Here is a 13,461-nt window from a genome sequence, read left to right as displayed (position 1 = left end):
TGTTTAATGAAAGTAACCGCGTCCCCCTTCGACGTCATTCGCCCCCGGCGCATAATATAAACCCTGGCGATGTCCCTGCATAAATACGCTCAGTCGTCGCGTCCCCTGCTTCGTGGCGACGCTCAGCGTTAAAAAAAAAAGAAAGAAAGATACACGATTAAAAAAAAAAACACTGGACAAAAGAGTGATCGGAAGAACAAGTGCACAAAGGTGCCGCCCGTTTGCTATATACAACGCGTGCAGTTTGAATTCCGTTTTCTTTTTTCTTGTTTTCTGTCGACCTGCCGGCATTGGTTTTAAGCCTGTTTCTTTTTCGTGACTGGCGCACCCCCCCCCCCTCCCCCCCTTATTAGTCTTTTCTTCTTTCTATTCTTCGTGGCGGATTGTCTCGGTGGCGACGTTTATTTCGCGTGGCAGGTGAAAAAACCTGGAAGGGCCGGTACGTCGCGCGCTAAAAGCGCGCGCTGTATCGTGCGCCCGAAGACAACTGCGTGGGGTCCGGGCGGCTGGCCGTAATTACAATTTCATGCCGCGGATATGTGGTCATTAATGGCGTCCGTTATGAATATTTGTGAGCCGTCACGGCAGCCGTGCAGATTAGTATGTTACAGTTCATTGTCCGCGCACGCGCAGGGAGGGGGAGGGGAGAGGCGGGGGGGGGGGGAGGCGTTGGAACGGTTCTTACTTATCTCGACTGCGTTGCGAACGAATAGGGAATAACAAAAGAAGAAGAACAAAGTTAACCCAAAATTTTGTATACTAAAATATAAAGGATGATCTGGCACGGGAGGATAACCGTGGAGTATGTATACCTTCGTGGGGCTCGATAGCGTGGGACAATAGATGCCACAGAGTAAGGTGTATATATATAGTTTGAGGATTTCTCCTTCTCTATATTTCACCGTCTTTTCATGTCGTTCTTATAACTTATCGTCGATGCGGCGCGGGTTGCTCTTTGTGCCTCCATGTCTGTTTGCTGCTTCTTTAAATCTAAATTTTATACTCATTGGCACGTGTGGCTATCTGAACGGGGCTGCTGCGATGTGACAACGCTATAGCGTCTCTTGAAAACATCGACCAGCACTGGTTAAATGGTACACGTCAGTCGAAGGCAAGTCACAGTCGATCACGCTGAGCCTTTTACTGCTACTGGGGAGGTGCGGGGAAGGGGGGGGGGGGTATAATATACCCATAATGTATGGGTATATTCAAGGGGGTATAATGCTAGAAGTATCTATCACTGAGGCAACTGAAAGAGGGAGAACACGCAGCTGATCTAGGTATTAGTATGACGTTTATGCTTATGCATGGTGCGAGTAGTCGTGCGCGACCCTTCCTCACATTCCCATGTAGTGTAATGAAACGGTGTATGATTGTGCTAGTGTTTTCACATGCCCTTATAAACCTGAAAGTATACGACAAAGAAAGTATCATTTAGTGTTTGCTAAAATACTTGTTTTTAAGAGCCTTGCATAACTCGGCGGCAGATTGAAACTGGCTTCCGTCTTCAAGAAGAAATCGCAGGATATATAAATCGCTAGGCAAAAATTATGTTTTAAGGCTTCACTTCTCGCACGCCAAACCTCACGGATGGGCCACTACCCATTATTTAGGCCTTGACCGTGACGTAATTTATTGACGTCAAAGCCGCGTCGGCTGGTCGTCACACGATGTGCAAAAATTTCTGCGGCTGGCAACAGTGCGGAAGCTTCTGTTTAGCATACAGCAATTTTAGCAAAACACAAAAAAATAACCTTCAGGAAATTGAAATACAATGCCTTAGAAATAATGCAAAGAAGCACTTCAAGTTGAACTCTCGCACAGATGCGCAGGAAAGGTGCGCCATCACACACACGTCAGCAAATACGTAGGCAACAGTCAGCCCCCCTCCCTAAGTTGTTCTTGCATATAGTCATCTCCTCAACAGGACAACTACGTCATCGCTGAAATCCGGCACATTGACAGAAAAAAAAATAACGTTCTTACTCTATAAAACTGTATAAGAAGTTGTCAGCGGATCGTGATGTTGGCCACGTTATTAGCGATAGAAGGCGGCCGGCCAATAAAGAACAGCTCTAACGAATGACAAGGTTTGTGAATTCGGCCCTCACATAGCGATGTTTCGTCTTGTTAACTGCATGCAGTGCAGTGAACGTCAGGTCCCCGCGTCGGATAATCAGTAACGAAAGCAGAAGGCGCGCTTCAGAGAAGGGAGTAAAGCTTGCCTATTTTGCACTACTAATCCTTTCGTGTAGCTTTCATTCAGTCTGCGCCACGCTGAGTGCTATATCATAGGCGGACAATGGAAGAGCCCTGCTTCAGGCCCTCTCTTCTGATTGGGCTTACATTACCCATAACTTTGCCTGCCTTGCATGGAGTTACACCGGAAGATCGTAGTACACAATAACCTCATTTCCGAAGTGACGTTCTTCACGCAGCCTCCACGCTATGCTTCCGTATACACGACTCCTATACGGGAATCGTGCTGAAACAAGATCTGTACATACGGAAGGCCTAGATGGAGCCTGCGCTCGAATCCGTGACGAAAACTTTCATATCATTTTTTTTTTCCCTCTTAATCTATCTGGCTACATCTTCCTCTTTCACTTTAGACTTTGTAGCTTGAGATCAGCGCGCGGAAAAAAGTTGCGCGATACGCCTTATCGCTCTCGGGTGGGCGTGACACCGTGCAGGCAAAAGTCTCCCCGTGCGTGGCGTGTGAGAGGCGAGCGTGGGTGATCCATTTCCATCAGGCGAGCGCCGCTGGGGCGGTGTAGTTTCTATCTGCAAGAAAGGGAAGATGTGCAGGGACCGAGGATCGGCCACTTCGCGCCTCCTCGTTATCTTTAGCTTAATTGGCAGCCCTCCTTAAAGATTTCCAGGACGCCTTCCCGAAGGCTCGCCCGTGGCGGCTGCCCGCTTTGCTTTTTCTGACGTGCTTATGCATAAAGGTCTCGGTGTTTCAGGCGTCAAAAACGAATAAGGAAGAAATACGGTGAAGAGAAGGCATGTTAAAGAAACTTCTAAGCGTAGCTTTCCCTGTTCCCTTCGCCCTCCTTTCGCCCAGCCTTTTTACGCGCCTTTTTATCGCCGATGTAACTTCATTTTCACTCGAGAACGCTGACGCGGCTGAGATTTTCGCGCATGTGTCCAGTATTTTAGTGGGAGATAGAGCTTGCGGACGACGCGCGGGGCAATTAAGATTGGATGACTCGTTAACGAAAGTATCAAATTCGACTTCATCATGTGAAGCAAAGATCCTATTCTTTCTCGCAGCGATCGATATAGTGAACACTCATGGCAAGAATCTGAATGCGAACGCTTAAGTGTTAAGGGCGCGTGCACGTCATGCTTTGATTAAAGACAAGCGTGTAATAACTAAGCAGATGAAGAAAGCTCTCTGCTTTCTTTTTTTCTTTTTGACACGTACCAAAAGCTCTGTAAGCGCGTAGCATTTACGCTGCCTTGTAGCACACGGTCTGTGGAAAGGACACGCGTATGTCAACTCATCTCCATGACCGTTAGCATTAATGACAAGCATACGAGTAGCAGCGCGCGAGTGCGACCCGGTAGTTATCACTGTCCATTAGGTAGCACGTGCACTACTGGCACGCACGGTATGCTCTACTGCAAAGGTCAAGCGCTAAACACCGCTGTGCCGTTTTTTCATCAGGGCTGAGCCCTTCCTTTTTTTTCCAACCTGCACGCAAATATATAGGGCGCTGCATATGCCGTAGCACTGTATACATATTCGCATATTCATAGCGCGCACGCACGCACGCGCACACCCACACACACACACACACACACACGCACACGCACACGCACACACACACACACACACACACACGCACACACACACACACACGCGCGCGCGCGCGCACGCAAAGAGAGAGAAAGAGAGAGGGAGAGACAGAGTTCTGTGTTAAATTTCAGCTTGCAAGATTTAGTCTGATATGTTCCACACAGCATATATAGGGCGCTGCATATGCCGTAGCACTGTATACATATTCGCATATTCATCACGCGCGCGCACGCATGCACGCACGCACGCACGCACGCACGCACGCACGCACGCACGCACGCACACACACACACACACACGCACACACGCACGCACACGCACACACACACGCGCGCGCGCGCAAGCAAAGAGAGAGAAAGAGAGAGGGAGAGAGAGAGACAGAGTTCTGTGTTAAATTTCAGCTTGCAAGATTTAGTCTGATATGTTCCACACAGCATATATAGGGCGCTGCATATGCCGTAGCACTGTATACATATTCGCATATTCATCACGCGCGCGCACGCACGCACGCACGCACGCACGCACGCACGCACGCACGCACGTACCCACGCACGCGCACACCCACCCACCCACCCACCCACCCACACACACACACACACACACACACACACACACACACACACACACACACACACACACACACACACACACACACACACACACACACACACACGCGCGCGCGCGCGCGCGCGCACGCAAAGAGAGAGAAAGAGAGAGGGATAGAGAGAGACAGAGTTCTGTGTTAAATTTCAGCTTGCAAGATTTAGTCTGATATGTTCCACACAGCTGGTATTACTATAGTGTTGTGTTTGTTCGGGCAATCGTTATAAGCACTTCCATCGAGCTGGTTGTGCGTACCTGCTGTCTACCTCTCCCTTTAGTCTTCATTGCAAGTGCATGTTCGGTAGACAAGCTGCAGAGGGTGACGTCAGCAGACTGCGGCGGCCCTATATACTATCACATTCCGTGCGGACAGTAACATCTTGCAGAAACTTCATTGGCGTGAAATTTCGCTGTAAAGGTAAGGTTAACAAACGAGTCAAAGTTTACAGAAGGTACTTTCAGTAGAGACTCTTGTTTAAAGAAGCAAACAGTGAAAATGTGAAGTGACAATGTAGACGGATGCTCTGTAAATTTGCCCGTACGATATGCCTACTTGTTTACAAGTATGCAGCTTGTCTATAAAACCAGCACTGTGAGGCAGGGATACGTGCTCATCGTCGTAGTCTGTTTGTGGTCGTGCATCATCATCACGCTGCCCACGCTTCATCCCCCCTCACTCCCCCTATTCAATAGATCACTGTCTGTAGCAACTGTTATGCATGTTTGCTTGTAGGCTCTTTATTTAGCCTGTAGTCACAAGGACAAACAGCCGTCCTTTATGCCACAGTACGAACTTTCGAGTGAAACAAACGAAGAACCTCACCTGTCAAACTGATGTAACACATGATGCGAGTGTCGCACAAGTGTCCTGTAGCACCGAGGAATATTTACAATTAAAGAGTTGAGATATGTACATTGTTTGACCTTGGTTCCCCAGTCTCCACTGTTTAAAAAAAGAAAAGAATACAGAAGTGCGATCGTTAGAGGTGCGGTTGACTGCTTGAGCTTCAGCAGTCAGCCTCCCGCTTCAGAATCAACCACGTCGGTGAGATTGACCATTAGAGCAAATACCAGACAAGCATAGATTATGCACATAAAGCTCGAGAACGCGCGCGCGTAACACGGAACCGCCTGCCGGATCTCCAAACTAAGCCCTCGCCGTGTAAACGTACTCCCGACGGGTCGTACTGCACGTGATAGCGCATGCACTTAAGCTACGCGTACGGGGGTGTTGCCGAGTTCGCGCTTCTTAGCGCGCGCCCCGTGCCTGCTGCATCCACCAAGGCGCCGACAGGCCTCATGCCACCGAGCGAAGCCGACTTTGATGGAGCCGCTGTCGCCGTATCCTCTTGCTTCTTTAACGCCCGCCTTGGTTTCTTTATCTCGCTCTTTCGCCGGGGGTTGCCACACCGGAGCCCACTGCGCGCCTAGCGCTCGGTCTCGGCGCCGGCGGGATCGCGCCCCGCTGAGCCTGCCGTTGCCAACCTTCGGGACGTCCTGCCGAGCCTGGGCTCCGAGGGCGCGGAGGCGGCGGGGCGTGCGCGGCCACTGCTCGCGACGGCGCCGCGTGCCTTGGGTTGCGGCTGTGCGCGTGTGTGCGCCGTATAGCACGCTGCTTGCGCCAAACTTGGGCATTAGTCTAATGGCGCAGCGCTGGCCACACGGCAGGGGCACGCGCGCTCGTGCCAGCGGTGCTCGTGCTGCTTCTACTGTTTCTCCCTTTCCCCCCGGTTTCCGGCCGTAATCTCCTAGAACAAAAAAAGGCTCGCTGGCGCCGCAGCAAATCACACAAGTGCGCGTCGCACGCCCCCCCCCCCCTCCCCCCCGGGTAAAGTGTGGGCTGGCCGGCGGTGAAAACGCGCCGTAAATTACTCTGGCAGTGTTCACTATGCTTCGAGAAGTCGACGCCGCGCGCGCGTGAAATGCGGGGCGAAGAAAGAAAAAAAAACGGTTCAAGGAAAACGGAAATTAATGCAAACGAGAAAGGACGAAAAACGCCGAAGAGCTTGCTAGTCGAAATGAACTCCTCTGCCCTGCAAATAATAGTATAGGGAAATCATTCGCTTGCCACACTCACAACGTTTATCCTCTCGGATCTCTTAAGACTGTTTCACGAACGGTTTCCATTTCTGTCCCATTGTGCGGGGAAGTGGGCCACAAGCATGCTTCCCCGCTTGGTCGTCCTCTGCGCAATTAATCTCATTAAACTCTCCCTCATCTTACTTTTTTTATGCAGAAGGAAACACGGAAGAAGAGGGAAGGAAAAAATTGGTTTACTACCACAGCGGGAGCGCAGGCAGAGGTAGAAAAAAAAAAAGAAACGGGAACATGTAAGAGAGGACCTCAATAAAAGTTCATTGTCTGTCTGTTTGTAAGAGAGTGCTAGCGAATGTACACTCGTACAGCGCTCAGCGCAAGTCAACTAACATACATCAGGGGTTCACGCATTCATTCATTGTGGTTTACAAATGTTGGTAATAAGTTCAGTATGTCGTCTGCTTCTCAACAGCGTTAACTGGTTAAATGGATAAAGGATCACAGATGAAGCGAAATATTTCAGCTATCTAGCAGTTCGCATTCGCAGCCAAATCAAACCGAGCACCGCCTTCCATGCAGAAGGTGTTACGCTCGGCTGTGACCGCCGGTCAAGTCGGCATTAAAAAAAATGGCCTCTTCGTTAAACATTCGGTTTGGTCATGAAGACAGCTTATTGTCCCGAATAATCATTTGTGTGCACAGGAACAAGTACGGTCGCCAAGAATATGTATCGTGTTGCCCTCACTGCTGTAGTCCTTAAATGCAGCGTTGTCGGTCATTTCGACATGCAAAGCAATAAATTGTCGCTCTTGCTTGTATGTATACATCCAGTTCTCGTAGTGACACACAAATACCCCAGGATGTGGATGGGAAAAGGGCGCCGCGTTAGCTCAATTGGTGTAGAACATAGCACACGTAATGCAAAGACGAAGACGTAATGCGAAAATCGCTCCCCACCTGCGGCAAGTTGTTTTTTCCCTTCACTTTCATTTGCCTTGATTTATGATTTCTTTAATTTAATTAGTGAGTACAAGTAATTTCCCCTGTGTTGTCCTTGGTGTCTTTGTTTGTTGCCTTCTTATGACATCCTAAAAAAATCGGGCCCCTCGGTTGTTAACCCCCTTTCTTCTCGTTCATATATATATATATATATATATATATATATATATATATATATATTTAGATAATGAAACAGGTCACTGACCAAGACAAGTTGTTTTCGGTAGCCCAATGGGAGTATCTATTTTAATCACTGCTGCAAACCTAACGATGGAAGCACTTGGAGTCATTTCAGCCTAGACCCAATTTTTTCTTGAGGTACGTGGACGATTGCTCCTGTGTCATAGGCAAGAAGAACGTGCAACGTTTCCTCGACTGCCTAAATGGCGTCGAGCCTTCCGTCCAGTTTACTGTGGAAGAAGAAAAAGACGGTTGCCTCCCTTTCTTGGGCGCACCGATCAAGCATGCTCCCAGCGGCCTTACATTCAGCGCGTACCGAAAGCCAACGCACTCGGGTAGACACCCTGGTTTCTACTCGGTTCATCCGGCAGCCCACAAGCATGCAGTGGTTCGTTCGGAATGCGCCATCCGCACTTGTTCTGATGCAAGCAGCGTGCAAGAGGAGCTTCGGATCATTGAAGAGGAGCTAACGGAGAACGGGTACCCCAAGCATTTTATTTGGAGCACAACGAAGTTCCTGATGAATAATCAGCAGGCTGACAGACAAGCCATGGACGCTTCAGCATCGAGACAGAAGTGCGCTGCTGTCCCGTATATTCGAGGTGTTAGCAAAGCCTTAGCTCGTATTTTTAAGAAACGCGGTGTACAAATCGTGCATGTACCAGCAAGCAAGCTTAAAGGTGTCCTGATGAACGTGAAGGATCCTCTCCCTCGGGCACGTTTTCCTGGCGCGGTATACAAGATTGCATGCGCCGATTGCGAATCGGTGTATATTGGCGAACGTGGGAATTTCTGCAGGCGGCTCAAAGAGCGCAAGAATGATGTCGCCAAAAGCCACGCAGTGACAAATGCCCTCGCAGAGCATGCCGAGAAGACGGCGGACGAGATTAACCGGGACAACGCACGTATCGTGGCCACAGAGGAAAACTTGACAACGAGGCTCAATCTCGAATCGCTAGTGATTCAGACGGCAAATAACACAATCAATAGATCATCTGGCACTCTAAAAACACCTGTACTCCCGAACTTTGCGCCACGTGCTGTACGTCACACTTAAGAACCTTTTGCTTAGCCGACAGTCCATTGTGAACAAGGGATCCGTGCGGATGTTCACATATATATATATATATATATATATATATATATATATATATATATATATATATATATATATATATATATATATATGTGTGTGTGTGTGTGTGTGTGTGTGTGTGTGTGTGTGTGTGTGTGTGTGTGTGTGTGTGTGTGTGTGTGTGTGTGTGTGTGTGTGTGTGTGTGATCTCAGAGGCCACGCTCGGGGCGTAGAGTTGCTTCCAAAGATTTGGATTTACTAGAATGAACTTTGGTGCTAGTACTAGTATCTATATGGGAACTGGGAACTGCAACTAGGGCTGTTTAGCGAGCATATATCATTTGCCTAAACTATGTTCTGTTTTCAAACGGCTTTAGAACATTGCAAATTTGATCATCTTCCACGAAATATTGCGTTATAAATTCAGCAATTCGCCATGACATTGCGTGTGCGCAGAGACTTATGGCCCTGACATGTTCACCAAACTATGGCTGTGTTCCACTACTCTTCGTAGACGGCAATGTAGACGGCTCAGTGGACAGCGGCCATATTAAGTCTCGTTCCAATTCTCACGAAGACGTCAAAGTAGACAAAGTTCGCGAAGACAGCATCGAAGTTAATAACGGTGCAGGCAGGCTACTTTCCTGCCTAAACAAGATGGCGGCTGAGCAGGACGCTTGAAGGGACGACGGGAAGGTCGTCTGCGCACAAGAAAACGTAGAAACGTTTTCCCGCGCCCTTAATCTAAGTCGCATCGTATTTTTCATAGGATCGCAGGCGCAACGACATGAAATGTAGGTATAATACGTGCTCTTTTCAACTTTTTCTTGTCGCCGCGAGCTGACGTAATGTCGCAGAAGCGTCTTCCATACGTCTTCTAGAGGATTCCGAGCGCGTTCCAGCACATGGCCTCGAAGTGCTGTCTCGGCTGCATCTACCGATCGCGACAGTGGTAGCCAAAGAATCGACGCGCCATACATCCCTCTGTAGCAAATTTTGCGGGAAACTCTACGCCTCGGGGTATACGGTCACCAGGAACGGCCGCCACAATGGGGCGAAAGACGAAAGCGTGTGTGCGCGGCACCCTCGTCGCACACCGAGAGCGTTTCCGGCCTTGGCGCGTGTATACGGCGGTGTGTGTGTGCGTGTGCGCGTGCGTGTGCGTGTGTGTACACACGGTTTCGGGACCTAATTAGACGATTTCCGCAGTTCCTGCCGCGGTGCGCGCGCCTCGCCGGTAACAACCGTCGCCGGAGACGACGGCGATAACACTTCTCGGTTGCTGGACGCGTTTCCTCCGATCTCGCTGCTCCGTGCGCGAGACTTCACGTATCGAGTCCCCGTTCGGCTGCTGACACGTAAAGCGAAGGGCGCCCGGGACAGGGTTGAAGCCGGTGCCTCCTAACGATCGAGGTGGAGGGGAGTCACGACGGGAAGCTTTCCTTTTTATATATTTGTATTCTGCACGGAAACGACGTGTGTACTCGCCGCAGTAGCTTGCATAGTGGCTGTACGGCGTTGGGCTGCCGAGTTCGAGGTCGCGGGTTCGACTGCGATCGCGGTGCCCGCATTTCGGTGGGGGTGATGAAATGCAAGGAATGCCTCGTGCGCTTATATTTAGGCACACGTTAAAGCACCCCAAGTGGTTAAAATTAATCCGGAGTCCCCCACACTAGATCTTTGAAAGTGTTCGCTGAAGCACCCTGTATAGTTTATCCATCATTCGAGTCACTACGTGTCTTATCTCCGTTCGCATGAAAGAGAAATTGAGAAATCTGAGAGAGGAGTTTAAATCAACAACGAAAAAAGAAAGAGAAGAGAAGAAAGAGAGCTTTCGTCGCTGATATGAATTCAACAAGCCGCTTATCTGGCTTCGACAAAACCAGCGCGGCGTGCACGCTTGCAAAGGGCGGCACCAAAGGACGGGGCAACAGCAAAATCTGCACGCGAGCGCAGCGGGAGACGAGCGACCCGCCCCACGGTTGACCCTAGGCCGGCGGACCCGTCTAGGGGTCATCTTAACAAGCTGCCGAACAGTTTTTGCCGCCTCGCTCCTTCGACCACTTCCCTCGGGGCGCTTCATGCTCTCTTGCACGGAGGCTGTGGTGCGCCGGAATATGCGAGCTGTCCCGGCAGCGCGGGCTCCGTTCAAGGTCGTTCCCATTTGCGTGCCTGACGACGGCGGCACCGGAGGTCCGGGCGCGTGCCGAAGACGGAAAGACGCATACGCTGCCTTCACCGTTTGTCGACACGATGGCGGCGGCGGCAACGGAAGGAGTTCGGGCCGATAAGCAGCCGCGACGGGGCCGGCAGCAGCAGGGGGGGTGGAACGAAAACCGTCAGAGCGAGCCGGAAGCCCAAAACGAGGGTCCTGCCGATTGCGGTCTCGTTCTGCCTGCGGCGAAATAAAGTGCGGGCGCGGGTGTGCGCCGTTTCGAGGAGAACGCTGGAAACTGTGGTACCGTTCCTGCTTCCTTGCCTACACGCCTCCCTTTGCGATCCTGCGCCACCAGCTGTGGACAACGGGATGGCAAAGGTAAAGCGGCACTGGAAGCACTTTGTACACTTAACGCTATACATACTCTTGATACGCGCCGCTCGCGACCCACTCGCGCGGGCGCTCACCATGGGTGGCCCGCACATCTGGGCACGTGCCCGTTTCGCGAGCAACTTAACCAAACAATCCTTCTTGACTGAAAATGCATTCATTCATTCATTCAAATAACTTTATTCAGTGCCCTGCGATTTGGCGGTGTGGGCCTGGACCCCACCTAGGTTTCAGCCAAGGGTTGTTGGCCCTTCGCAGCTTCGTCGGCTCGCTGGACGGCCCAGAGTTGTTGCTGCAGGTCCAAGCTGAGCAACGTACACTCCCAGCGCGCGCGGAGGCTGTCGCTGTTTGAGGCTGCATCACCGTTACCCTGTATTATACAGCCGTACATTGTTGCAATGTCTGCACTTGTCCGTTGGGTATAAATATGGGTGTATTAGGTGCATAATAGCTGGACTCGGATAGGATCTGGTCTGTAACTGCCGCCATTCTACAGACTGTTTTTTGCTTAATTTTGGGTGCGACGGCGGGAATGTACGCCTCTGCCATCTATGGTGTTGTGTGATTTGGTGAAATCTGGTCATTCGATCGTCCCACTAACGCTCATCGGTAGTCGGTGAGGCAGGGCTAACCGAGGCTCGGTCCGTAAGTTCTCGAGCCATATGCGGTGCGCCACCTCATTGCTACCGTCTGGTAGTGTGTGAGCGGGTGTACAGATGAGATCGACACTTTTGTCGCGGTTATTAGCTAATTTTAGGAGTTGTAGCAGAAAGAAAATAATATTGGATCAGTGCTGGATGTAATACTGTTACCTGGAAAGGTGGCGCTATGTAAAGGAAGGATGAAAGCAGATTAGACTGCGTGCTATTTCGACGAACGGAAGGGAGGAGACACTCGGTGTAGTGATCCTTTCTTTCTTTCTTTCTTTCTTTCTTTCTTTCTTTCTTTCTTTCTTTCTTTCTTTCTCTCTTTCTTTCTTTCTTTCCTTCTTTCTTTCCTTCTTTCTTTCTTTCTTTCTTTCTTTCTTTCTTATGTGATGCAGGCCTTACTGCTGTGTTGTCGGTTTCAAGGGAAGACTCTCATATAACCGTCTTGATGTGCACTCTGTCTAGAATAAACATCACTTTCGACAGCTTGATTTTAAAGTCGATACGTATGCTTAATTTGCAAAATTATAAGTTAAAATATATCCAAGTCACCAAGCTTTACTCTGGTTTCTACCTCCTGATATATAATTTTTTTTCTGACCTGGCGGGAATGCTACTGCATTTTCGCTTCGGCCCTGCGTGCAAGTCCTCTGCAATTGCGTCAGTGTTTAGCGTGCTTGAACATGCGGCATCTGCAACCCCGCGGTCTGTACGATCCATATGTTCCCTGGGAACATGTGTGCACCTTTAACGTGAATGCAAACAGTGCCTGCTGCTGGTTCACGTGGGGGAAACTCCGCCATAAGCACAAAGCAACTTCCAGAATATACTAGGTATATGCCTTGAGCACGGCCTCCGAGATCGTCTGCGCTAACAGGTTCGCGCGCGCAATCTCGGAGGCCATGCCACGAGCGAGGTAGTTCTAGTGTCTGTCACATGAGTTCTTTGTGCAGCTCTGCTGCATGTGCTGATGGGACAGAAGAGTGCGTTCGTGCTCAGACAAGATCGGAAACATTTCACAGCAAACGGGCGTGATGCGGACAACGTTCTGATTCGTCGCTGCACTGCCTGTGCCCTGAGGCTACATCTTTGTCGAACGCTGCGCCAATCAATATATTTTGATGCTATGCTTCCATCATGGAGTTTCATGCAATGATTATTGAAGGAAACTATATGGCTTCCATAGAGCCTAACTTGAAACCGTCCAAAATTCGCTCCGTGTCTTCTTCTCCCGTAGATTTTTGCCCCATAGTTGATTGACTTAAGCCGGACCGCCATACGTCAAGTACATTTCTTAAGCACCGAAGCGCTGCCCTCCAAGTGGGACCGCCATATATCTAATATTGTACGTGCGATAATGATTCGGGTTTCCATGCATGTTGACGCTAAGACTTGGCTTAATATCGAAAAGATAACGATAAAAGGAAAGCAAACGAGCAGCCGATCAAGCGTTCGCGTCATACACGATTTCCACTCGTCTATAAAGCGTCGTCTAAGCGTCACGGTGCTGAAGCCTGTCGGTACAAATGACTTCGGACATTACTCGCGCTCAGTGGACACCAGCGTC

General features: G+C 49.9%; 1 protein-coding gene and 1 long non-coding RNA gene across 2 annotated transcripts in view; one reads left to right on the top strand and one right to left on the bottom strand.

Moving 5' to 3' along the window:
- Nucleotides 1-6,945, top strand: part of LOC129385129 (uncharacterized) — a 139,064-nt gene extending 132,119 nt beyond the window's left edge. Inside the window, exon 3 of the mRNA XM_055071243.2 lies at nt 6,645-6,945. Within this exon, the coding sequence (XP_054927218.2) occupies nt 6,645-6,742 (98 nt within the window). The 3' untranslated portion in view covers nt 6,743-6,945. The remainder of the gene's footprint in view (nt 1-6,644) is intronic.
- Nucleotides 1-13,461, bottom strand: part of LOC129385130 (uncharacterized) — a 103,350-nt gene that overhangs the window by 63,648 nt on the left and 26,241 nt on the right. The window lies entirely within an intron of this gene.

Source organism: Dermacentor andersoni, chromosome 5, assembly GCF_023375885.2.
Source record: "Dermacentor andersoni chromosome 5, qqDerAnde1_hic_scaffold, whole genome shotgun sequence".
Classification (NCBI taxonomy): Eukaryota; Metazoa; Arthropoda; class Arachnida; order Ixodida; family Ixodidae; genus Dermacentor; species Dermacentor andersoni.
This window is presented reverse-complemented; position numbering and strand designations above follow the sequence as displayed.